This window comes from Topomyia yanbarensis, chromosome 1, assembly GCF_030247195.1.
Source record: "Topomyia yanbarensis strain Yona2022 chromosome 1, ASM3024719v1, whole genome shotgun sequence".
Taxonomy (NCBI): Eukaryota; Metazoa; Arthropoda; class Insecta; order Diptera; family Culicidae; genus Topomyia; species Topomyia yanbarensis.
In genome coordinates, this window is record NC_080670.1 from 198,313,712 (window position 1) to 198,340,094 (window position 26,383).

Sequence of the window (26,383 nt, forward strand, 5' to 3'; positions counted from 1 at the left end):
TTCGTGGGGCACTACCAAGCGGGATCCATGGGTTCTCGCGCCCCCACGGCGGCGATTCGGCAGGTTCTACAGAAGTGCCGCGAATATAACGTGCCCACACATCGATTGTTCATTGATTTCAAATCGGCGTATGACACAATCGATGGAGATCAGCTATGGCAGATAATGCACGAGTACGGTTTTCCGGATAAACTGACACGATTAGTCGAAGCAACGATGGATTGGGTGATGTGCATTGTACGAGTATCAGGGACACTCTCGAGTCCCTTTGAATCTCGCAGAGAGTTACGGCAAGGTGATGGTCTATCATGCCTGCTGTTCAACGTTGCGTTTAGAAGGTGTAATAAGGAGAGCGGGAATAGACACGAGTGGCACGATCTTCAGGAAGTCCGTCCAGCTTCTTGGCTTCGCCGACGACATTGACATAATGGAACGGAACTTGGAGGCGATGTCGGAAACGTACATCAGACTGAAGCCAGCAGGATTGGACTTGCCATCAACGTTTCGAAGACAAAATACACGAGAGGAAGAGGTTCTAGAGACGACAGTGTGAACCTCCAATCCCGAGTTCGGACTGACAGTTACGAAATCGAGATGGTCGACGAACTCGTGTATTTGGGCTCACTGGTAACCGCCGACAATGATACGAGCAAAGAAATTCAGAGACGGATCTTGGCAGGAAATCGGGCCTACTTTGGACCCCGGAGGATGCTCCGGACGAACAAAATTTGCCGCCGCACGAAGTTGATTATCTACAAGACGCTGATTAGACCGGTGGTCCTCTACGGCCACGAGACCTGGACTATGCTCGTGGAGGATCAACGCGCCCTTGGAGTGACGCAGAGTACTCCGCTGGATGATTTTGAAGAAAGGACTAGGAGTGCGATTTTACAAAGTTCTAGTTTCCGATAGCCCTACATCTTCTGACAGAGTGAAGTTCTGGAGTGTTGAAATGTTTACCACTGTTTAGGAAAGCAAAGTAGCAGTACAAAGTTCAGACTTTCATGAGACCTCAAAATGTCACTTTGGAGGTATTCGTCAATGCAGATTTGTCGATAGATGGTTCCAGATTTAATAAAAAACTGACTCCCAATTTTTTTTGTGCCATTCGACAGCTTCATCTTAGGCCAATTAAAAAAAATCCTACGTGAAAGTTTGCTAATTTTAAATACGGTTTTTAAACCAAAGCTTTGAAAGTTATACCTTGACGTGGAAGAGCCAGTATATTAATATATGCTGTTACTTAGTGTAGGATTAGACTTCATCCTTAGCGGCTATTGTACAACCGACAGAAGAAACCTAAAAAGTTGATACACAACCGGAAATAGCGAATTAGAAAAAGTAACTATGTCAGTGATTCACCCAATAAATCAATATAGAATGGATAAAGACTGCGATGCAAAACCTTAAGATCCGTCCAGGTTAAGTCTTCGGTACGGATCAATACCTTGATCTAGGAACTCCTAGTATGTTGTTAGTCGCCTCCTACGTCATGGGAGCAGGTTCCCAGTGGTTCTATTCTTGGATGAAATAGGGCAAAACAAATTGGCCCACCGGACACCATACGGCTTTACGAGATGCAAACGCCTGGCACTATGGAAAAATTTCCAAACGGGAAACATTTTTGGGCGATCAAATTTTTTTTTCGTGAGGGCGCAAGTTTTTTTGTGGAGTGTCTAGCTAGCTCCAATTTGGTGTTGGTTCAGACTTATCTAACTAGCATTAAGTTGGTGTTAGTTACTGACAAAAACCAAACCTTAATTTTAGGTATTGTATCCTCATGAACAAAAATGTTTGTCTTAGTGACGTTTGGAAATTTTTGCATAACTTTGATGTTATTTCACGACTGTGCTGCCTATAATCGATAGTCAATCCCTTGCAGATAGGAAATGCCACAGAACATGGAACTGACTTGCGATTATGGGCAGCGTAGACACCAACATCGACTCGATCATCAAATGTAGAATGGCCAGTGTAACAATGTTTCAGGGACAACGGGTTGGGAGGAGTTTGAGTTCCTGCATGTGGGTATCAGACAGGGGAGAGAGGATGAACCCGAACCGGGATACTGGGTGATCTTCCTCGGGTCCGAAGGGAATCCAAAAGTTGAGATCAGGCAGAACAATACTCTGCGCATGCCAAGACACTAGGTTCGATATCGTGATAACCGTTACAAGCTACCCCTATCGGTGAGCCTAATACGTTGGAGATAAGCATCTAACGTGCAGCGATTAGACATCACTTGAATGAAATCCGGACCCACATCCTTTCCTATACACCTAGATCCGTCCTAATACTCCATTTCTTCACAATGTCTGTCAACTTTCTAGTGTCTTCTGACGAGATATTGAAAAATTCATTGGAATAGATTGATCTTTCGTAAATGTCGTGGAAAATGAAAGCTGAAATGGTTCTTAGAAGGCGGTAAAAATGGTGCACTCACCTTAATGACGTTGGCCGTCGTCATCATACGATCCCGGGAATTGCTTGAGGGTTTCCTCACCGTTGTGCACTGCGACGTTGTTTTGTCTTCTTTTCCTCCTAGTCGACCCCGTGGTACTCATGCGGTTGGCTGAAGTTGGCAAGGTGCATTTGATTGGTTCGGCCAAATTGTGTGGGAACGCGCCGACTTTTCCCTTCCATTTGCCTCACCCTCTACTCGACAGAATCACTGTAAACTTGCACAGTAAAACACGAGAACCGATTCGCGCGATTCCAGCCGTATACACGCACAGAAAGTTAAAAAAATCCCGACCAAACTTTCTCCTGAGGCAATCTCCAGCACCCTTTTTCTAGAATCGATTCTTCTTATAGTGGCAGTTTTGTGCGAATGTAACTCGTCCGGGCCAAATCACGAGTTTTTCACTCCGCAGAAGGCTATTCTTGGGCGGATTTCTATGTCAACTTTTCACCATTATCTCACCAACCTTTCACCTCAAAAGGGAGCTGCTTCTTCCAAAGGAAGCGCTTTTCTTCTTCCTACGGAGAAAACGTGCTTTTCCGCTGGGGGATATTTTCGGCCGTTTCGCTTTTCGCTCAAACGCGCAGAACCGATCGACGCACCTTTTCAGGTGGTGGTCATCCTCTTTTCTGACTTTTTCACGATTTTTTTACCTATGTCCGGTTTTTGTTGCCAGATAAATTTTCACTTGTCAAGCGAGTATTTTTATTCGCACACGCTTTTTCTGTCGGGTATGCCGTGCACGCTAATCACAAGTACCTCAATGAACCATAATTTAATTTTATAATTTAATTCGATATGCACATTATCTTAACCATTATGTGCAAACATAACAGTCGCCTTCTAAAATGCCTCTTTTCATTACTTGGGATGTAAGCTTCTATTGCAGTAGTGTTCATGGTTGCGTTACCCGAGGCCACTCGCTGAAATTGTGGTTCAGCGTTTCTATTGCTGCGTTGCAGTGTTTTCAACGTCCGCACGTTGCATTGCACTCATGGGACACCGGTGGTGCACCGTTTTCTCATTCACCGTTCAGTATAATTCGGTTCGCTCCTGAGATGACAATCCATTTGGCGGTACTCTCTCGATTTTGGGCACTTCTGTGTTGCCTACGTAAAATTGGTGGATAAGATTAGCGGTAGGGTTTTACTGAATTTGCGAAGGAATTTGGGATATGTTCTGTTGTATTACTTTCAAACAGGAGCTAATCTTTGAGAGGGTTTACCGGATTGGAGTCATTTTGACGGATAAACGACTTATAAAACGGCATAGAGTCAATTTCTGCCAAGTGTCTGTTTATCAGCAGGGATTTGCATTTCAATGCCGGTAGGTGCAGTTTCAATCCGATAGTGCTAGCTGTTGGATAGGTACTCGGGCTGGGAGACCGTGCCGGAGAGTTTCCCATCATTATTGTAAGTTTTGCTAAATACATGTCGGACGGCGGAAGGATAGAGGCTATGTAGAAGATCTTTGCCGTAGAGGAAGTGTTCAACAGTAGCGTTAGCGGTCGCATCGAGTGCAGCCATATCAACCCACTAAATTTTCCCACATCCTCATCCCAATTCTGTTTGCGAATGGAGTTGATGAAGATTATACCCAAAATTTGCACTGTTTACGGATTGCAACCATGGTGCATTGAGAGGTTTTCCATTGATAAAACCAATGTTTATTGTTGTTTTGTTCAGGTTTAGTTTCGCTCCCGAAACATGAGAAAAATGGATATTGCCATGATTCTGGATACGGGTGATTTATATCGTCGGTGTATGCAACGACGTTGGGAGAGGTTGTAGGTAGACGCTAAACAGACAGCTTGAAATCGGGCTCCCTTACGGTATCGATCGTTGTATAGGAAAGGCGGTGAAAAGGCGTCCGTTAACAAGTAAGCGAAACGACATATCGACGAGTCGAGAGAGTTAAGTAAATGACCTGCGATTGAAGCCGAGCGAGCCCATGTTGCTGAACAGGTATCTTCGGTCGATACGATCGAAAGCATGGTCCAGATCGAATGATATTAGCTTGATTCTCTGTTTACGGTGGATTAGTTGAGGAATTCTGGCCCTTATTACCGTTCTCACTTACACGTTCACTTTCACTTCACTTACACATCACTTCACTTGTTTTTACCTATTACCGTTGTCACCTACAGTGACGTGATTAAAATGAACACCGTGAAGTGAGAGTGACAGTGAGGTGATGTTCGGAATAACCTTAGTCGAAAAATTTACACTTTCGGTGTATTTTTTCGCCATCATCAAAGGTGAATTTCAGTCACGTAAAATAAAAACATTTCTGAATTGGATTTTTTTTATTATTTTCACACAGCTAAGCATGAAAAAGACGAACAAGAGAGAATTAACATGCCTTGTAGATTTTATGATGAAGAAGCTCGAAGTTTTTTTCCCATTTTTATTAACGACCTTTTGAGTCAATTTTTTAACTGTTGTAACGGCACATAATTAGCAAGGGATTCGAAGGTGAAGTATATTTTTCCATAACAAAAGACATATAGTACTTAATGGAGAGTAAGGAGTTGAAAGAAGAAAGTTTAGAAAAGCGTGGAATAGGGTCAAATGAGCAAGCTTAGAGTTTCCCGGCGACTTAACCTTTTGTCTGCCACCGCAGGAGTCAAGTAGTCGGAACCGAATCTCCTGCGGTAGCAGACAAGTCAATGGGAAACTAAGCTTGCTCATATGACCCTATCCCACGCTTTTCTAAACTTTCTTCCATCTACTCCTTGCTCTCTTTTGAATACTATGGCTCTTAATATTGAAAAATATACTTCACCTTCCAGCCCCTTACTAATTAAAGCACGAAATAGCGAGGGAAAGCAGGTTTGATTAAAATTTCCAGGTGGTGGCTAACGATCCAACTTTTTTAATTGTCATGTGTCGCATGAATGCGTTCTGGAGAGATATCTGCTGCGCCGCCATGATTTCAAAGCCAAGATCTTGAACGTTGCGTTAAGGCCAATCCACAATAAACATAATCGATTACATTCGACACAATTTTGTGATGGTCGAATTCGTTTAATTTGTTGATGCATCACGATGTAAAGTTTTTGTTATTAACCGACATGTTCAAAACAACACAATTCTTCAATTCGCAGTCCAGTATTTTCGCTTTTTCAAATACATTTAAAGATCGAGTTATGCCATACCGAGTCTGACTAATGTAGATAGTTTCTAGCAGAACGAGTAGAACAATCTGAACTATCTTCTGAGAAATCAAGGGGCTCTGAATTATCCCCACGATCTCATTAACCCCTAGTTCCGCTATTATATGGCACTAGCTAATACCCATCGCGCGTTGCTGCGACTTTCAACGAAATAGGAGAAAAACTGACTAAGTCGAACCGGTCTGCCTGCACGCATCGAAACGTAAAAATTCCGCACATCCATAAACATCTACTTTCGGTTCCCGGAACCTGCCGCAAATCTCGGTGATCCACACGCAATTTACCGCAGTTTGTTATGTGGATACCGTTGATGAACAGCATATCTAGGTACATGTCGCTGTACTTACGGCTGCATTATGGACTCGATGGAACTCATCCGGCAGACCAACAACCATGTTCACGTCGAGCGCGTTTCATAAATCGCGGACAGTAAATGCTTACGCTTGTCAATTTATCGACCGATAATACATGACAGAACTAAAAAGACAAGAAAAAAACAATAAAAGAGGATATTTGTATGCATCGATTAGAATCTTCGATCCTTGCAAATACATGCGAGGAGGAAACAATACAACTAAAACAGTTGAACTTACCTATTGCCAGGCTGCAACGGCACGGGTGCGAGGACCCAAGTTTTTCAATGAATCCGTAAAAGTTCACCAGAGGGAAGGTACCAATTCCGTCGAAATTATATACTAGCTTCCTCTAGCTAGTTCGGGATTCTTGACAATAAAACCAACAAGTCAGCAAAATTGTCGCTTGTTCGGCCTTTTCTTGCGAAGCACTTTATAAAGATTCACAATAATAAAAAAGCATTAAAAATTCAAACTTTAGACTTATTCCACTCTACGTGACTGGTTTTCACCTTTGAAAATGTTGGTGGAAAAAATACACGCGAAGTGTCATTTTTTTCGACAAAGTGATCGTGACGTGACGTTCATAATAACACCGAGTTCATTCAAGTTGTCACTTCAAATGAACTCTACACATTTTATCACGAAGGTGACACCCGGAATACGGTGTTGATCACTTCACTTCGTCTACACCGTGAAGTGATACCCGTAATAAGGGCCTCTATCTTTTAGCGGATTCGGTGGATTCGCATGTTTTATGTTCTTGCTTTGATGATTCGTGAGGGGAGCTTGAAGTCGTCGTTTAGAAGCGATATAAGTCTGTAGGAGCGAGCAAGGTCATCTGTCTGCTTCTTTGTCACGAGAACAATTGCACTCTCGACTCGGCCGGGAAATTAGACGCCAGAGCCTCGTTCATAACGAGGTTGAGTTCTCGGTGGATAACGTCGTAAGCTTGAAGATAAAATTCCTTCGTGATTCCGTCGGGTCCTAGATGCGCTTGTTTTGATTGTCGGCTGTATTTCAGCCGTTGTTATTTCACTAATGCAGGCTTCGTTCGATTCGCTGGTTTCGGGAATTACTCTCTAGCAACTAAATCCGTCATTTGTAGCAGCGACATTCTCGATCGTTGTCTTCGGAACGGTTAAGATTTTTATTCCACTCGTTTTGCAGATGTATAATCGTTGTTCTTTTTCTACCTCTCTTCCTCTACCTGCTAGAACGTGAACAGTGGCTCGCCGGCGATGCGTGTTTCGTTGATGCGCACAGATATGTGCGTGAACTCTTCCTGTTGGGTCAACATCTCTGATTTCAAGCGGATGATAATCGACAACATTGTTGTGTCATGAAAGTAGCTATTGTACGTTGTCGCAATTCCTTCCGTGATCGCACTCGTCCACGTCATTTTGAATTTGGGGAGACAAGAAACGCGAAATTGGTGCCCGTCCACCTAGAAAAGTTTTGCCCTCTTCTACCGGAATAGAGCACACACACGGTCGTATTCCACACCGTCCACGACGCGCGATTTCGGTTCCAGTTCATTTCGCATGGCAAAGTTCGATTCTCTGTTGTATCGGGAATGCACACGCGGTCGCACTTTACCTGAACGGTCGCCTTGGCCTTCCGGCAACGTGGTTGGAGTTTCTTCTTTTTTCCGACCGCAGCTCGACTGAGGTAGTGTCGCCGTCAGCGCTCAGTACGTCTAGAAACGATCCGTTTGCTATACGCATCGATCAAGATAACCTGACCTACAATGCACAGGAAAGTTCTTTATCTGTTTTTTTTTCTCCGTTAACTTCAGACTTTGCAGCTCGTCCTGTAAAATGAAAGTTGGCTATACCCAAATCTAGGCCCAAAATCATAAATGGTTCTCAAAAGGAGATAAAAAGAGGTGCACTCACCTTAAGGATGCTTGTCATCATACGATCCCGGGAATTGCTTGAGGGTTTCCTCGCCGTTGTGCCCTGTGACGTTGTTTTGTCGCTTCGTCGACCCGGTGATACTCATGCGATTGGCCGAAGTTGGCAAGGCGCATTCAGTTTGTTCGGCAAAATTGAACGGTACCTTGACTGGCGTGGTCGCTGTTCCTCTAACTGCTTTTCCCTTCTCACTACACCGAATTTTACTGACATCTTCTCCCTTTTCGACGGAGGGTAGTGCTAGGCTCGGAAAGATCACCAGAAATTTGCATTATAAAACCCAAGGGCCGGTTCGCGCAATTCCGGCAGTATTCACGCACGAAAACGAATTGAATTCCAACCGAACTCTCTCTCTCTCTCTTGAAGCAATTTACAGCACATTTCTTCTGCCTCTTTTTGAATCGGTTCTTCTTATGGCGGCAGTCGCGTGCGAATATAACTCGTCCGGGCCAAATCACGAGTTTTTCACCTCGCAGAAGACTACCATGGACGCACTGCTAGGACAGCTTTTCACCACAGTATCACAACTTCTCACGTCAAAAGGTAGCAGCCCGATCGAACGACACAAAAGTCCGAACTTTTGCAGCTCAAATGGCGGCCATCCTTTCTGATTTTTCTCACGTTTTTTCCCTCCTTTTGAAGTTTTTTTCCTACGTCCGGTTTTTGTTGCCAGACAAATTTTTGCTTGTCAAACGAGTGTTTTTATTCGCACGCCTTCTTCGTGTACGCTGGTAACAATTACCTCAATGAACCATAATTTAATTCAATATGCGCATTGTCTTAACCATAACATAACAGTCATTAATGCTGATCATCAATGTCAGTGTAGCTCATGAGGACATCTGAGGAAATAAACTCACCAGAAATTACTCTATGCAAAATAATCGAAAAAATACCATGAAGTCTGCGCTCTCGTTCGCTTGACATATCAAATATCAAATATATTGATATATCAAAGTCCCCGTGTCATTTCTTTTGCTGCCAGTCGTCTTCGTCGCCAATGATGCAATCAGTTACCTCCTCGACATTTGAACAGCTGGCTATGTTATCAAAAATGACAGAGACAATTTAGTTTTCAGTAGTTCCATACACACAAGACAAAATCAATGTGTAGTAGTTAAATACCGGTGATCCTATAAACATCAACTAAACAAAAAGTGGAAAATCCAAGTGACAAGGTTAATTCTTTCTTAATAACTGTACTGTGTTCGTAACCCTACAAATAGTTTAATGATAGGTAAGAATATTTACTGATCTGCCTGTTCTTCACCAAAACAATATCGTAGATATTCTGTTCATACTCTACCGAAGCCTATTCAAACTTTGCTCCTTAGATATTATAATCCAACTCATACCGAACGTACTGATTCTGAGGATCGTTCGTAATGCGCGGGTAGCCTACAATAAGCGCATCCTGAGCGCCAATGTAAAGCGAATTGTAAATCTTCCAATAAACGTCTCTTACTTTTCGCGCCGGATGAAACAGTCCCTGTAAAGTGTATTGCAGAATTTTAATTGGTCCCAGAGCAACTCGCAGACCTTCCACGGCATCCATAAAAGCTTGTACCAAATGTGGTGATGTTTCGAAGATATTCGGCCAAACATAATTCAACAAATGAATCAGGGCATCTTCACAGCCAAAACCGTACACTCCGAGGGCCATGTGTTTGATAGCGGCACAAGCTGTCTGCCGGTGAACCAAATCCCGATCCATCAGTGCATCCTCCAGCAACGGACAAACAGCATAGATATAATCCTTACCCATCTCACCGATGTACTCAAACAAGAACGAGAGCGACTTCAGAACCCCGTTCTGTACGTTCAGCTCCGGTACGCGATATTCGTTCATCAGAGCCGGCAGAACGGTAAATGGTCGACACGTTTCAGCTACAATAGCGATCGCAACCGTAGTACAGACACGATTCTGTCGTTCCTGTACCTTAAGATTGTTCAACAGTGTCGCCAGCACGTCATGCGGACCAATTGCTTTCGCGATGTAACCGAACGTATTCACAGTCGCTCTCCGGATAGCCTTCTTGTGGGCTTTCAGCAATTCCAACAGCTCGAAACAGATTCGCATCCACTCACGGGCGGAAACGTACTCCGGTCCACGATCGGCAATCCGACCGACAAGATCGATACAATTTTCCTGCACTTTTTCGTGTCGATTCTTCAGGATAGGTGTCAGCCGGGGTAGCAAATCTTTGATCGGAGGTGTCATCTTCGTCATACCGATGACGTTGACGATTGCTTTCAGGGCGCCTAGAATTGAACCGAGGACTTCCGGGTATTCCTCGCCCAGGTACTCGTACAGTACGACACCTAAATGACCCATCAGTTTCTCCTCCTGGCAAGTTTTCATCACGACGGCAATGCGGGAAATCAAATCGGCTGCCTGAACGTAGTAAAATTAAAATCGATTAGAGAATTGAGGTTGTTTAAAAATTAGCTAGGAATCAAACTAACCTGTTGTCGCACTTTCGCGGATTTGTTGTTCAATCGCCACAGAATGGTACCGCAAATCTGAGGCAGATACGGTTTGACTCGTTTGCTCAGCTGGTTTACAATCGTACCGAACCCGTTCAGCATGACTACGTCCTCCGTTGTCTGCTCCTGGAACGCATACAGTATACCGTCGATCAACTGTTCCTCCAGTCGGGAATCGATATCGGCCGCACCCAGATTTCCCATGATTTTCTCGATGGTTTCCATCACCATCTTTCGGTACTGTTCGTTTTCATCCTTCAGATCGTCCACAACTCGATTAATGATTTCCGATGCTCCTACTTTGTTGGCAATTTCGACCGTCGTATCGACCAGCTGCCTATAGTTACGACGATCCAGTGCCATCCGATGGTTCCAGAAGTGTTTGAAGAAGTGCGGTAGAATTTCCTCTTTAATGTACTGCGCTTCCACACCGTCCGTAGCGCAGCACTGTTTCACGACCTTCAACACAATTTTCTTCATTTCCTCATCCGGAGACTGAAACTCACGAATCAAAATCAACATCACTTCTCGGGTATAGTAGTTGGCGTATTCGGCGTCCATCAGCGGAATCAGATAACCGATGGCTTTGAGGAAGGCGGCCAAACCTTTACCGCGATGTGTCCGGATACCTTTCCACAGAGGTTTCAGCACAGAATCGAACGATTCGATACCGTACGGGGTGGCGGCTTCTGCCAACGCAGCCAATGCCAAAGCAGTGATCGTACGAACTTTCTGCTGTTCATCGACCAGTCCATGTTCGATAATTTCCACCAGCGATTTCAGATGCGGTAGAATAGCACATCCCATCAGAATGGCTATCTGTTGGACAATTTTAATACCGGTGTGACGAGCCTGCCAGGATTTCTTACTCTTGCAGACGGCTTTCAGGAAAGGTAGCAGCGAGGGGATACCGAGGGCGGAAGCTACCACGGCAAAGGCACGCGCCGTGGTGTTACGCACGTATTCATCAATGTTGTCGATATCGGGTCTCATGGTGGAAATCATGGTAGCTAAACCGGCTGCCTTCGCCAAGTTGGAGATGATTTCACGACCCTCGACACGGGCATAATAGTCTTCGTCAATGAGCAGCGGTTCGATGACGACCAGAATTTTGTGAACATACGGACGAACTAAATCGTCCAGTTTGTACAGGATTCGATCGATAACTTTGACCAGTAAATGCCGTTCTTGATCTTCCAGGGTGGGACTCATAAGCAACGGGAGAATCTGATTGAACAGTGGTCCAGCACCGAACTCTCTGGCCTTGTCGGTGATTTGACGAAGGGCAGCCTTTCGCATCGGCGGTGTTCCGTTTTTAATTTTCAGCAGCAGCTTCATGATTTTGCGTTCTTTCTGTTCTTCGGGACTAAGGGAATCCTCGTCTACTTCGACCAGCAGTTTGTCGAAGTATTGGGCGTCTTCCGGTTTCATGAAGGGCAGATTGCCTTTCGGTTGATTGTCGATGAATTTAGCGGACTTGTCCTCGGCTTGTATGAAAAAGCCGGCCGGCGTTCCAGCCATCGGAGTCGGGGTAGCGGTCAGTTTCCTACCCGGGGTTCGAATCGGAACGTACCCGGCTGGGGGTGGAAGAATTTTGTATCCTGGTGGAAACATCGCGTCCAGTTCCTCGTCACTGAAGGGTCTATTTCGTTCGTCGATTTCCTTCTCCCAGCGGTAAGCCTGCAGTTGTTCCGGTGTCATCGATGCCAGGTGACCTGGAGTCGGAGTAGCCATGGTCATAGCTTTATGTCCGATCGGTGTGGTTCCTCCCGGTGTTAACAGTGGCGTGGCATGGCCAGGAGTTGCATGTGGAGTCGGAGTCATAGCAATCGATGGAGTCATGGCCGACGGAGTTGCATTCGAGGGTGTTTCATCCCAGCGAGAACGACGCTTGGAGGCCGGTGTCGTACTATCCATTACGCTATCGCTTGGGCCCCGATCGGCACGGGGAGTCTCGGCCCATGAATGCCCAGGCGTTTCACGTTCCGTTTTCGGTGTTTCGTCCCATCGATTTCTGCGGGTAGATTTTTCCGCCGGAGTTTCTCGACCCGGTGTAGCACCCGAGTGAGCCGGTGTAGCGTCCCAAATGCGAACGCTCGGCGTCGCCCCGGGAGTTTCGCTACCCTTGTGGCCGGGTGTTTCATCCCAGCGGTGATCAGCAGGGGTTTTCTGCAAATAAAATTTTCCTGTATTTATTTGCGGAGTGTTATAGAAAAAAAAGCGTCATACCTCAGCATCACCCCAGGTCGGAGTCGACGGTACGGAAAGCTTCTTCGGTGGCACGAACGATTCCTCCACGGTCTGATCCCAACGTCCTCGCTTTTTCGGCTCGGGAACCACTGCTTTGGCGGGAGCCTCTCCGTTGCTACTGCTCACCTTCAGTGTTCCGTCCTTCGCTTTTTCCTGGATTTTTTTGCGTAACTGTAACACAATGAAGAGTGAGTGATTGTCAATCAGATAATAACGTTCCTTTCTTACCTCAACCTCCTCTCCCTTGAGCATCTGCTCACGCATAATTTCCGTATAGGAACGGGATCCAATATCCGGAGTTTTGCCGCCTGGAAGACATCCAAACAAGCAGAGAACGAAACGCTGTGGTTAGCTACAGCGAAACAGATATTTTTCGATAACGGTCTAACTTATACGAACGAGACGTAACTTGAAATTAAACTTCCTTTTTCTAAAACTAAAAGAACGAAAATAAATCTGACGTTTTAATTTCAAATTTCGTCTCAGCAGTTGATACGTACGTGCTCCAGCCAGATCCTCAGTGCCCGGAACATTTTTTCTGCTCTTTTACAATGTCAAAATTTTCTAATATTTTGCAAGTAATTACTTATGAAATTGAGTTAATGAAAAACTACTAGAAAATGCAGAAAAATGTCCGCGGCATGGCTTTTTGGTTTTGGGTTTGAGAAGGGGTTCCTAAAAAAATCTCTGTGATTAATAATTTTCTGTTTTCTGGTTGATAAACACACTCATTCACCATTCTCACATTTTTCCACCCTTAAAGCTACCCAGTGCCGGTCGGAGGTTGAAAAACCTTTCCAACTATCATTCAGTCATCAGTTTTTCAACCTCCAATTTACCCACGTCAGCTGGGTAGCAAAGGGGAATATTAACCTGATAGACTGAGAGCCATCCTCTTCGGCGTTCTCATTCTGACACGGATGTCCGCAACCTGCGTGGTAAGTGGTGTTCGTTAATAAAAAAGGTAGTTTCACAGTTCATTTGTTGTTTTTGTTTGTTTTGGTGGAGATGCTTTATAAAGGTAATGCTATCGCGCAACAGAAGACACACCTTTCTGGACGACACCGCGATCGTCAGAGTGCTTTCTTCTGGACATGCTATAGCTAATTTTAATATATCACTCATACCATGAATCGAAAGATTCGCATTCATTCGAACCCTCAATCAGTCCAAAAAACCTAACGTGGTGTTAATTGGTGGCTCAGCATAAGTGGAACAACAAGTTATTTTTGTATCGACCTTCAAAGTCGAGTTCATTTTTCAAACCGATCAGGAACTAAGCCCCCAGTAACGTAACAGACACTATTTAAACCAAATAACTTATGTACTACTTTGCTCATGACAGCTACTGATAGAAAACCACAACGAAACTTACCATCAGCGAAAGGATCAACGCGATCCGGGGAAATAACCAATCGTCGCCGTTTCTGTCGATACTCGTCCTCTTTTTCACCGACCGTCGGTCGACGCCGATCCGCAAATGGGTCAAAATCTTGATCAGGCTAGAAAATAAAAAGAACTACCATCAGACTGACAAAATAAAACACAAGAACACCGCTTTACCTGAGCGACATCATTCAACAGGGCAGCCGGAGCCGTATATCCCGGTGCTCTATTGCCACCACCCCGGCCCATCGGAATTCCATCATCCTCATCATCATCCACGTCGTCATTCGGAGCGATCGATGTAACGTAACCCTCGTACTTGCTCTTGCCGCCACCTCCATCGTACAGTTCACTATCGAAGTAGCCACTTTCCAGCAGACCAACGCCCTTGTCCTTTGCCGCTTCCGCACTGATTTCCTTTTTCTTCGTCTGGATGTCACGGATTTGGGCTTCGATGTCTGTTAAAAGAAAATTTATTGATTAGTGTAATCAACAATAATCACATCGAGTTGGGGGGAGGCAAAACAATATGGCTACGCCACCGAGCCGAGATGTGGAACAATTTTCAAACGATTCAAAACGTTTATTTTTCAGAACTTTCACTTCATTTTTCATGTCTCACGGTTTCACTTGTTTGTACTCTTGCGAATATACTACTTTTCAATCGAAATAGAAGGTGATTTTAGTGTAAAAAGCCAAAAATACTAACCTTCGTGAGTCCTCGGTATGTTCTCCATTTTTTCGCTCTTCACGATTTTGACAGCTGCCAGCAAACGAACCGGTGTGTAGGGGTGTCCAAAATAAATCGGTTGGAATTTGTAAGGTTCCAGATACACGTTCAGCTATAACTAATCAAACACGGATAAATAAAACAACCTACAGAATAAGTTCTTTTAACTTACTTTTGAGCTGTGCGTCGCTTTCGCACTTATTAGTGTTGTCAAAAACAAAACGAGAGATTCGACTCAGTCGAGGTCTTCCGTGGAATAAGTTGTTTGGGGTATACTCAAAATTAGGTAAATTCAACTTAAATTTGGGTGGAAAAAACCTATCAATGTGTTGTAATTTTTGCCGTGGTTAAACCGAGGGTCTGCCCCAAAGGGAAGAAGAGCGTGTCCGGATAAGAATAAGAAGAGTGGCAGATTTGACAAGCGCAAAACAGATTCAAGATAATCTGCATAAGCTGCATGCATGTGTGTACAATAATATTATTGGTGACAAACGCCTTGAGAACCTCAAAAAGGCTGAAAGCTCTAGTTTCTATATTCAAAACATTGTTTTAATTAATTTCGATTTTAAAAACTTCTTTTTTCTGGAAGTAAAGTAGTATTTACGCAATATAGATGTTGCCAACTGTAAAACCAAAACTCTGGCTTTACGTATGCCTATACCTTATCTGGTATCATCTTGGGTTTTCACGTCATTTGCAGTTTGACAAGACCAAAATTTGACAAGACCATAATTTGATGTTGGAATGGTCTATCCCTGAGAATCATAATAGGAAAGGCAATCCCTAGGGTTAAACTGGTTAAATGGAAACCACCTTCAACACGGTTTACCTAATTTTACCCTTCCTCCACGATACCCCGGGATTGAGTCAAAAGAACTTATTTTTAGGTATCTAGTTTTTCGTTTGCGTGAAAGTGAACATAATTTTGAACTCACGATTAGAGCACCTCCAACGCTGATCTAAATCTGGTATAAATCTAAATAATTAGACCAAATTTAAATCTTGGCAACCCAACCGTGAAGTGCAGATCTAGATTCTATTTTACGCCAGTTTCATATCTAAATTTTCAGATCTGGGGTTTCGCTTGCTCCAAAATTAGCACGATTTTCAAAAAAAAAAAACGCGGGCGAACATGGTCAGGCGATTTAAAAAGTTTGACGTTTGACTCAACTCGCTGTGCTAATTGCCCCTCGGAACAAATGCAATTTGCGAACGCGATTTAAAGGCAATTTCAATACTTAGACAAATTTTCTGGCGGCTGAAATGGACTTGGTTGTTTTTCGCACTTTTCAAACATGGCGGTTCATGTTTGGTTTAAGCTTAAAATTGTTTTTTGAACAATTTGTGTGTTTTCACTTGTACTTTGTTTGTCTAGTGCACTTCATTTAGCCAACGAATGTGGGAAATTGTGGAATCGTGTGTATGTATAGTAGAACAAGATCTCTGAGCTAAAGTCTTAATGAACGTCAGATTGTGATAAGTTTTGAAGTGCAATACCAATTTCACCATTGATTCTTCCTATAATTTGGTGGTGATTACCTAGTATATTGGTAAGTATATGTGAGTAGATAATAAATCCGAAAATAAGCATTATTTTTAATTTTCATATTGGGCAATTAAGGGCGATTAAATGGCGCGTTCCGTGGGCGATTTAAGGGCGGGTTGGGCGGCAAAAAAATGACGGCTGCAAATCGCCCAAATGTTGCATTTGAAATAGCCCCCTAATTGCCAGCAAATTGCTGGCAAATTGAAGGGCAATTAGCGCATCCGAGTTGGCAAATAGCCCCCCGTTAGCCAGCAACTTGCCCTTTTTGACTGGGATGCCTTCTTCTCCTTCAAAGCACGAAAAGTATCGGTACTGCAAGTTAGCGAAATCCGGTGACTTCGATTGAGTCCAATGCGATGAATGTCAGCATTGGGCTCATTTCTTGTGCGCAGGTGTCAACCAAGAGGTGGTGAACTTTAATTGGCGTTGTCCGCGATGCTCTCCGCTAAGGGCTCGCGCATCTCTAAGTTCCAGAGACTACGGCTAAGAAGCGCGGAAAGAAGTCCGCCCCGAATAGCGATGCAGGGTTCGATCGTGGAACTGGTTCCGTCTTAGACTGAGCAGCAGCTGGAAGAGGAACAGCTAGCAATGGAGATGGCCTATACAAAGCAGATGAAGTTGCGGAAGCAGCGTCTTGCTAAGCAGCAGGTTTGGAACGAGAATGAGAGTGGGAGATGCGTGAACAGGAACTACAATCGCACCGTGAAATGGAGCAGCCGGAGCTAGAGCATGAGTAGAAAATGCTTGACTTCTCAAAGAAGCAGGGTGCTATTCGGAAACAACTCGACGACAGCATTACTAAGGTCAACACGTTGAACGGCCAATATGAAGCAGTTGGCGGTGCTTCTGCCTCCAAACCAGAACAGAAGGTGTAAGACTGGATGGTGGATTATTGCGGAGCCTATCCAAAGCAAAGATATGGGCAGACGGTTGATAAACTCGCGTGTCCGAAGAAGGTCGACAATCAGGTGCCGTTAGATAAGTCGTTCGTTGTCGAAGTAGGTCAATTCGAGTGAAGTGACGAAGATGTGAGTGACGGTGAAGTTTCGGAGGTCCTGCCGAGTAGATGCAGTCGCAACAGTCTTCAAATGTGCGGAAAAGGAAACGGGCTGGGTTGTATCGTAGGTATCACAAGGGATCAGGTAGCTGCTCGCAAAGCGGTCTCTCAGAACCTCCCAAGTTTAAAGGGGAAGTAAAAGTTTGGCCGTTGTTTATCAGCAGCTTCAAGTAAACGACTGCAGCCTGTTGGTTGGTTGTTGGAGAATTTGAAGCGCACTTGAGGCAGTCAAGAGTCGGCTAGTGCTGCAGGATTCTTCCCGAATCTGTTCGGAAAATCGGAGTAGCCGCTCCAAACGTTACTGTCGAAGGTGAGGAACGTGCCGTCACCGAGAACTGATCAATTGGAGACGTTCATCAGTTTCGGGATAACGGTGAAGCAGTTATGCGACCACCTTGAAGCCTCGGGACTATGCGACCACCTAAACAAGCCGATGCTGGTACAGGCGTTGGTTGACAAGTTTGATCCGGTATAAGCGCGGGAAGAGGGACAGTCCGTTGCGAATGTTCACGAACTTCACAAATGACATCGTTTCGGATGTGTCGGAAGTGACGGAGTTCTCGACGTTATCGCTAAGCGGGCGCGAGTCTTTCGAGTAGTTAGACCAACAGTAAATTATTGTGATCTGATCCAATTTAATATATTCTAACTCAAAGGTTCTTGGATTGCTATAGGCACACGCAGTAGCAGACTGTTCGCAACTGTTTATAAATACTGACCAGATGTATGCGTCTCCGTTGGACTTCGGTAAATTATTACAGATCTCCTAGCTTTCCGGTGCTGCAGTCGTCCTGAGAGGCTCGATTGTCGCTTGCCTCATTAGAATCCGGACTGTTCTTCCTGTCGCTAACTAGTGACATCTTAAAATTTGTTTTTGTGGCAAAGCAAAGGCTTCCACATCTAATTTCATGGATAAACAACTATGTACCTAGGCAGAAACTCTGCTCTTGATGATAGAACATGTAACAAATAATGTATTGCTATCTAACCCAAATCCGGCGATACCCCACAAATATAAATATGTTAATGCAAAAGGAATGAGATAATGTGCAGACTCACCGGTATTTGACGATTATACCCAGGTCATTGTCAAATACCGGTCATCTTGGGACCAAGTCAGTCGCTGTGACGTCTAATGGCTGGCATATGCTACTTTGCTCCTCTTCAGTGGTGGCCGCTCATCATCGAAAGTGTCCTCAGATTCCAAATAGGCTTCCTCGTCCACCGATGGTAGTAACACCAATGATAGCTGTTTTGCTTTCTTTTACGTTTGCCGTCGGGCCAGCGTCACGTTCACATTTCACCTTAAACCGTTCACCAGCACGAGCCGGTGATAATTTTTTGCTGCTCACTCAACGATTTGCTTCTGGTGCTGGGCGGGATTATTGCCGTTGGCTTGACGGGGAGGCTCACTCATTCATCTTACTCTCCGCGATGTTCCACTTTCAGGCAACTGCACGCCGTACGTTCGCCTTTTGAGGTTAAATTTTGCACCTGTGTGTGATCGCCACGATGATTAACGGTAAAAAGGCACACAAAGGCCCACAGAATGGCGATTTTCCAGTCTCACGCGGATCTTCACTCCGAAAAATCACCTTTCTGGCAAACTGCATGCCGTAACGATTGCCCCTTGAGGTAGAACTTAGCAGGTGGCACGTTATCGCCACAATAATACACGGCAAAGACAGCACACCAAGGCCCACGGAATGATGATGTTGCGGATTCAGATGGAACGCTGCTTCGGATCCCTGTTCGATGAGCTGATTTCACACGAGTTAATCCAACCGTTAATAGTCTGATGGACTTCTTTCGCGCACGTTCTTTGAATTGTCCTCCCATCAGGGAGAAAAAACGCTCCCGACCGTACTCGGTCAACCCTTTTATCCGACTACCTATTTTTTTCTGTCACCCGTTCTTCCGGGTATTTGTTTTCAAGCAAATTGAACTAAAAGCTTTTGCTTTCAAGCGGGCCGTCAAATACGCACCTGTTGCAGTGCACGCTAATTTCTTATTTCTCCTATTGAACATTTAAATTACACATTTTACTGTAACAAACAAAGCAAGATATTTCCTTCTAGTCACTAGGTGACGTGACTGTGAAAATAGTGACCAATGATGAGAGGAACAGAATTTCATTTACCATTCAATAACTCAACTTTCCGTGGTCATTTCGGATTGTTTCGATCAAACAAAAATTACATCAGCCCATCCGTTAAATAATCCATCGATACGAGAATCTGCATTTATTTCGAGAATAAAATCACATTCTCCCGGGCTCTGTTACTGAGGCTAGAGACTTGTGACCATGATAATCAATAAGAATTGATTTAGAGCAGTGCAGTTTCACTTGGAATCCATTTGATTTCTGCTTTACGACGATTGCAGCAATTTAAGATGATAATAATGATTGTGTTTCAAAGTATAAATAAATATATACCTAATACATCGTACAATCCACGAATAGTAGTAAGCAGATTATAGTACTTTTACGTGCTACGATTATACTTAAACGTAATTTTTTATTGTCGGCTATTTACTACCAACTGACGATAAAATCTAGTGAGGGAATAATAATGGAATAGATGTTTTCGCTTTAAAATACTATCGATTCTCGTTCGAGAAATTTAAAATAAAAAAATCAACAATCGATTTTATTTTGTTCAGAATTTAAAATGCAGCCACCCACCTGAATCGCTTCGCGCGTGGTGGCGGTTGCTTTGTGATTTAGGACGGATGGGACTCTCTCGTTTACATGCTACCCTACTCGAACTTACTTCTTCTTCTTTCCTTTTCGCTTCTTACGCTTCGAGCCACCGTTGGTACCAGCAACGGGAATACCGCTCGGTCTTTCCCCAGTCCCCCTTCGTTCTCTCTCCAAGCCACCGTCGCCTCCTATGCTACTACCGCCGCCTGGCCCTACCTCGTCCTCCTCCTCATCATCGTCGTCATCGCAGAAGACCGCCTTGAGCTTCTCATCCTGCAGTGTCATCTTCTGCAGCTTGCTGAGACTGTGTATTTTCTCCAGCTCCTCCTCGAACACCTTAGCGTTCGGGTTCTGAATCACCTCGCAACCATCGAAAAAGTCCAACCGGGCGGATGGCAGTGGTGGTGCCGGTGGTATCTGTTGTTGCTGCTGCTGCTGGTCCTCGGTCTGGTGCGTGTAGAAATCGTTAATCAGTCGTTCGCGGACCATAAACACCGTCCCTATTGCACCGGTTTTCTCCTCGTAATGGCGGAACTCTTCATCTTCGTCGACGTCCTGTTCCTGTTGATGGAGAGGGGAAGGAAGAGGTAATTTAAAACGGTCACTATCATGGGCAGTTAAGGACACAAACGAGCTTCTACTTGGGGACTAGAAACTAGTTGAGAGTATATAACCAACTTACCGCTCGATGAAATTCCTCCAGCTCTTCCTGCTCATCATCTTGTTCCGCCAACTCCTCCTCAGTCATACTCTTGGACAGATTCAGTCTCACTTTTTCGTTTTGCTTCAACTCTCGAAGCACATTCTTCATCTTATCGTTTATCGACTCGTAGCGATTTTCCTCGTAGGCGAATCGCAACCCTCCCGTGTAGGTGGTTGAAGGTGACGAAGCGGACGCGAACGAATCCTCTCCCCCACAGTCATCATTGTAGCGTCCGATTATGATATCATGGATCTGTCCATCACCACCACCGACCGCCGGATTTACGACTTCCACTATCGTCTGCAGGGGATTACCACCTTGCTGTTGATCGTCTTCTTCGTCATTCTCATCAAACTGATCCGGCTCTTCATCGTCGTCGTCGTCGTAATCTTCGTCACCGTGAATTACCATACTATCCGGCTGATCATCGTCGTCATCTTCGAGGGAAACATCCGCCGCCTCCGTTGAGTCATCGTGGTCGGATTTGTGATTTTTTTCCTGAGATTCCTGGGGTTGTTGCAGTGGTTGCGATTGTCGCTCACTGCTTCCGGAGGACGGTTCCTCCAGTTCCAGCATGATGATCTTCTCACGCATCGTTTCGACCTGTGAACGGGGTGCACGTGAAATCAAAATTATTGTCCAACTGGGATTGGGACAGTGTACCTCCCCAAAAATCAGCATGCAGCTCTGGGGCAAGCCAGAAGATTATTGATTTTTGTTTAGTAAGCGGGTGAGGGTTAAACATGCTGCTGTATGGTACTTCACTATCGTAAAACATATATAAAAAAAACAATGTCTAGTATTATTAGGTCTACTTTCCATTTTGGTTAGATACTTGTGGATGGTCATTTGGATCAATTACTTCCCAATGATCGAGAACCAAATTACAATATCCCTAGACTATTTAATAAAGTGCATATGAGTTAAAACAAATAACATGTAACGGAGGTACTGTAACGTTGAAACCCACTTGGTTCAAATCGTAAAATCAAAGGAAATGGCATGCGACCCGTCGATTTTTAAATGTGACCTTTGTTAAAAATCACATAAACTACGAACTTTTTAAAAATGGACACTGACACTTAATCAGTGACAGACTCACTTGTCCAGTCCTTAGAAGTAGGGTTCGTCGCGGTGCGGATGTGGGCGGTAAATGGATAGTCCGCACCGCAACCGCAAAAAAATAATAAAACCGCACCGCTTACCGCAACCGCACTGCATTTACCGCACCGCACCGCGCGGTAATGCGGTAAAAATCTGTATTTTTCAAAAGTGTGTTGAAAAAATATTAATTTATTTGTATAACTATATATAATTTCCTATTTACACGAACATTAACTTTGACGGACTCCTCAGAATGAAAAATTTATTAAAAAATGTCAACTTTGCAAGTTTTATTAATAAAATGCCGTACATCTTGAGATAAATACTTTCGAAACAAGGTAAACATTAGCATAGCACTGAAGTCCTATGAAATGTAGCTGTATTTCATCATTATACATACAAAAACGTTTTTCAGCTGCAATTAATAGGAAAACTTTTAATTAATATCAGATCAGGTATCCATCCCATCTCAACCGGTACAGAGTTGTTGAAGGACATTTGAAAAACTGCAAAATATGTATGATCTACAGCATACAGCAGAAATGTTTATACAAATAGGGGATTTAAGGAACAAAATACGTTAAAACACTTACTTCGTATTTTTCAAGAAATCGATGTATTCTTATTAAAATACTAAGATTGCACCCTTAAAATTGTATGAGTTGTAATTTTCTAATAGCTAGTTCGAAAGATCTACCTTTTTATGTAGTTTTTCTAATATTTTTCCATAATGCCAATGCAAAAACTTCAATTGAAGTTGGTAGAGGTCAAAAATTGTCCTGTGCAAAATTTGGTATCTGGGCTAACTTTGACACTTGTCGCAATATGAAAAGAGGCTTTGAGAAACACAAAAAAATCGAAATACCCTATACTTACTTCGAAAGCTTTAATTTCAAAAAGTTACAAAATACTCCTAACTGAAAAATATTAGTTGTTAAATTGGTAGAAAATATTCCCAGTTGGACGAACAATGGACGTATGCGAAATAAAGTTATGTAGAAGGAGTCTGAAAAACGAACTGCAGGAAAATTCATTGCGAATTTACACAGAAACCAACAGAGATAGAAATACGATGTTGAAGAACGAATAATAAAGTTATCAGCCTAATTTGGACCCTTGCTTATTTTGGACGCTCTTCAAACATTTGTCTCCCTTACTGCTGATTCCTCCAAATTCGTTTGTTTTGATGATGATAATTTCATTCTTTGGGTTGTTTTTAAGTCAAGACTTTTTTAAGTTCATCTTTAAGTTCTCCAAATTAATTAAAATTTACAGTTGAGAAAACGCCATCGTACACGATTCATAATTTCACGATTGCCAAGAGGAATCGGGAGAAATGAGGCTTTTTTAAATTGAATTTGACAGTACAATTCAATTGTTTTTCAATGATTGGATTGTGCATTTTATATATTTGAAAAGGTTCGCTTGTAATTTTTTCAAAATGTTCAAAATATGTCGTAAATATAATGGTGCCAAATTAATAATGTAAGTAACGATGGGTTGAATATAGATTATATTCAGATTTCTTTTCAAATCATTGTAAAGTCCATGGAAATTAGAGCAATTAAATGTTTATTATGTTTCCCTATTGTAAGGTAATAATTTGCGTCGTTCTTAAATGCTAAAAGTCAAAGTTTTAATTCACTTTTTGAAGCAGACTTTATCAATTATTTTTTTAAGTGCGGTTGCGGTAATACCGCGCGGTAAAAGCTCATTTCCCGCACCGCATCCGCGAGAAAAAGTGTCTCACCGCACCGCAGTTTTTGCGGTGCGGGTGCGGTAAATACCGCGCGGTTGCGGTAATTACCGCAACCGCGACGAACCCTACTTAGAAGTCTATAGTTGCTTGAAATTGCCATGCCTTAACGAACAATAAAAATACACGACTCAACTAATTTTGTTACAGAAAACCAAAGGGCATAACATTCCCACCCCCCACTGTTCGTTCAACTTGTGCTGGTGTGTCTCTAACAACGTGCGCTCGCGTGAGAACTAAAACTGAAGCAATTCCATTCCATTACTTAAGCCACAACAACAACAGCTGACTGGGTGGGTGGTGCTAACCTCCGTCTCGATGAGCTTCTCGACGTATTCAACCGTGCGGAGACCCCCGCCGGGGATCTCCTCTGTGCGCTGCTGAATCACCTTCTCGCCGAGAACGGTTTCCGTTTCGCGAATCACCCTCTCGTTCCCGGTCGCTTTCGATTTGACCGCTATCCTGGGAAAGCGAATCGGTTTCGGTGCTACTCGCGGCGGATACTCGTCACCGCTGCTGGTGGCGTGCGTTAGGGATGACTGTTGTGTTTCACAAGGACGGAGGGGGCGGAGCGTTCAAGTGACACACACACTCAACACGGGTGTTTGATGGTGATTTAAGGAAGGGGAAATGAGACACCGGTGTTTCACAAGGGATAACCATTTTTCAATCACAGTTGTTATTGGGATTTTTGTTTCGGAAAGGGTAAAAACGATTAGCGATAAAACAAGATTAGTTCCTGTTAGAATGATTTAGTTTTGGCGTCAAACTAACACAAATTACTAGGGATAAAAAGCTAGTCGGTGTATCAAAACATACCTGTTCGTCACTGCTACTAACGGGTTGCTCGGCAATGGACGGATAGTAATCGTGGTCCGACCTCAAATGCAGTACGGTCGGATTGTTGGTCCCGTGGGTACCGCCCTCTTCCTGCATCGTCACGGCATTCATGGTTTGGATCATGATTTGCGCCTGCAAAGCGTCATTTTCCAGCGATTTGAGACGGGCTTGTCGCCAGGCAGCACGCTTTTGGGCTCTGAAAAATTAAAAAAAATTATTAACTGATTCATTAAACTGATACGTTACGGTGCTGTATGAAGGAACCGCGTGACATGCTTCTTGTATAAAGAGGTAACTGATGCGTGACTCATAACTCACGATATTTGTTCGAACACAGTCAATCCGACTGATGAAAGTATTGATAAGAAAATATTTACCATTCTGGGTATTGTTTTTCTAATAATTAGGAATGACTGGATTTTTTATCGAGCTAAACACCTCTTTCTTCTGCTCTATCTCGGAGCCTTCTTGGCTCCATCTAATACCCGTGAGCCGATTAGATGCTGATTCCATGAGCCATTTAGCTCCGTGAGTCATTCAGCTCCCAGCCTTATCACGATGTACTCGGATAATTCCCGCCGTTGAACTCACTGAAAGTTCCCTGGCAGAGGAATTTCTCCCGACACCGATACCCGCTTCCTTGAGCCATTTAGCTCCTAGCTTTGTTGAGATTTACCCGGATATTAGCCGGCAGTGAACTACCCTACTCCGACTGAGAGCTCCCCGGTAGCGGAATTTCTCTCGGTACCGGTGTTTGTTTCGTGAGCCGATTAGCTCCCATTTTTGTCAGGATTTAGTCGTATAGTCCACTGTGGCGAATCTACCCTACTGTGAAATCCTCCTGCGGTGGATTTCTCCCGATACCGATGTTTGTTTCCGTGAACCAGTTACCTCCCCGCATCGTCCCGATGTACTCGATTTAGTCCCCCGCGCTGGACCTAACCTACTTAACGGGCCAGCCAGTAGGTGCTGAGGTCTGTCCAGCGATACCGGGTGGAGCAGCTCGCGGTTCACTGGCGCCCCAACGACCCACTGCTAGCTATTCGACGCGGTCTACTCGCTCTAATCCCCGCCGGTGAACCTAGCCTTCTCACAAGCTACCCGGTAGGGTGTCAAGGTCGGTCTGGCAATTCCGGTGAAGCCTGACGTCCGGTTCACTGGCACCCCGAACCCGGTGAAACGTCGCGTACTACTCAACTGGTTCCCGGCGGTAGACCTAGTCTACAACGATGGAGTTTCCCGGCGGCGTAATTTCTTCCGAAACCCGATTTGTGGTTTCAAGGTGGTTTTTTAACCGATGGCGCTACTTTGTTGGTCCCTTGCCCACTTCCTCTGCAGCTCGGAGAATATACTCGTAACCACTCTATTGACAGCGTCCCAGATATGCTCGTCGTGGCACATCTCTTCGACAATATTGTCAATTGCCTCACCAGCAGAGTTAAAAATATTCAAATTCATTGAATGAAAATTGATCATATTCAGCCGCATTCATTTTCAATATTCAATGACGCAGTTGAAAACGTCGAACGAACAAACCGCTCATTCATCTATGCAGGTTTTCATTCGGCTCCGATTATTATACGAAGCGACCGTGCAGCAACGACTCAAATACATCAAAGTAGACCCTGGCACAATGTAAGCGATGATGTTTGTTGTTTCATATGCTTTATCGGCATTTGAAAACATTTTCCTAGATAATTAGTGTAATGAATATATTGTACGATAATCAACTGAATGAATAAGATGGATAGTTGAATGAATATTTTTTCTGTTCACCGCGAGTCATAACAGGTTCATTTTCAGCCGTCAAAAAAAAGCTTCGATTATTTTTAACTCTGCTCACCAGGTATACTTAGATTAAGGAAGGGGCATACCACAATAGATCTAAATATTGGTCGCAGTGGTCCGTCTCCAA

General features: G+C 43.9%; 2 protein-coding genes across 20 annotated transcripts in view; both read right to left on the bottom strand.

Moving 5' to 3' along the window:
• Positions 1 to 9,116: 9,116 nt before the first annotated feature.
• Positions 9,117 to 14,816, bottom strand: LOC131687201 (splicing factor 3B subunit 1). 2 transcript variants are annotated; one of them, XM_058971255.1, is made up of 7 exons: positions 14,738 to 14,816; positions 14,206 to 14,486; positions 14,018 to 14,144; positions 12,871 to 12,950; positions 12,622 to 12,813; positions 10,372 to 12,561; positions 9,117 to 10,300 (listed from the first exon to the last, which is right to left on the bottom strand). In XM_058971255.1, exons 1-7 carry the CDS (start codon positions 14,763 to 14,765, stop codon positions 9,236 to 9,238), a joined length of 3,963 nt encoding a protein of 1,320 aa, XP_058827238.1. In that variant the 5' UTR covers positions 14,766 to 14,816; the 3' UTR covers positions 9,117 to 9,235. The 2 variants fall into 2 exon arrangements, with proteins under 2 accessions (XP_058827238.1, XP_058827245.1); XM_058971262.1 differs by lacking the exons at positions 14,018 to 14,144; positions 14,206 to 14,486; positions 14,738 to 14,816 and adding an exon at positions 13,143 to 13,881.
• Positions 14,817 to 19,569: 4,753 nt separating this feature from the next.
• LOC131687212 (protein lap4-like) overlaps positions 19,570 to 26,383 on the bottom strand; it is a 168,092-nt gene continuing 161,278 nt past the window's right edge. For 16 of the 18 annotated variants that reach the window (XM_058971315.1, XM_058971295.1, XM_058971312.1 and 13 more), the window contains 4 exons: positions 24,448 to 24,664; positions 23,937 to 24,167; positions 20,748 to 21,371; positions 19,570 to 20,626 (listed from right to left, as the gene is read on the bottom strand). In XM_058971315.1, the coding sequence (XP_058827298.1) occupies positions 20,132 to 20,626; positions 20,748 to 21,371; positions 23,937 to 24,167; positions 24,448 to 24,664 (1,567 nt within the window). In that variant the 3' untranslated portion in view covers positions 19,570 to 20,131. Of the gene's footprint in view, positions 20,627 to 20,747; positions 21,372 to 21,431; positions 21,533 to 23,936; positions 24,168 to 24,447; positions 24,665 to 26,383 lie in introns of those variants that run through there. The other 2 variants (XM_058971336.1, XM_058971356.1) reach the window with 2 other exon arrangements.

Bases quoted from the DNA above. Each gene is read 5' to 3' on its own strand.
- LOC131687201 (XM_058971255.1), bottom strand. From the start codon at position 14,765: ATGGAGAACATACCGAGGACTCACGAAG. The intron at 14,145-14,205 runs GTAAAGCGGTGT...TTTATTTTCTAG, and splicing joins TGTTGAATGATGTCGCTCAG to CCTGATCAAGATTTTGACCC. The intron at 12,951-14,017 runs GTAAGTTTCGTT...GATGTCTTCCAG, and splicing joins CGTTGATCCTTTCGCTGATG to GCGGCAAAACTCCGGATATT.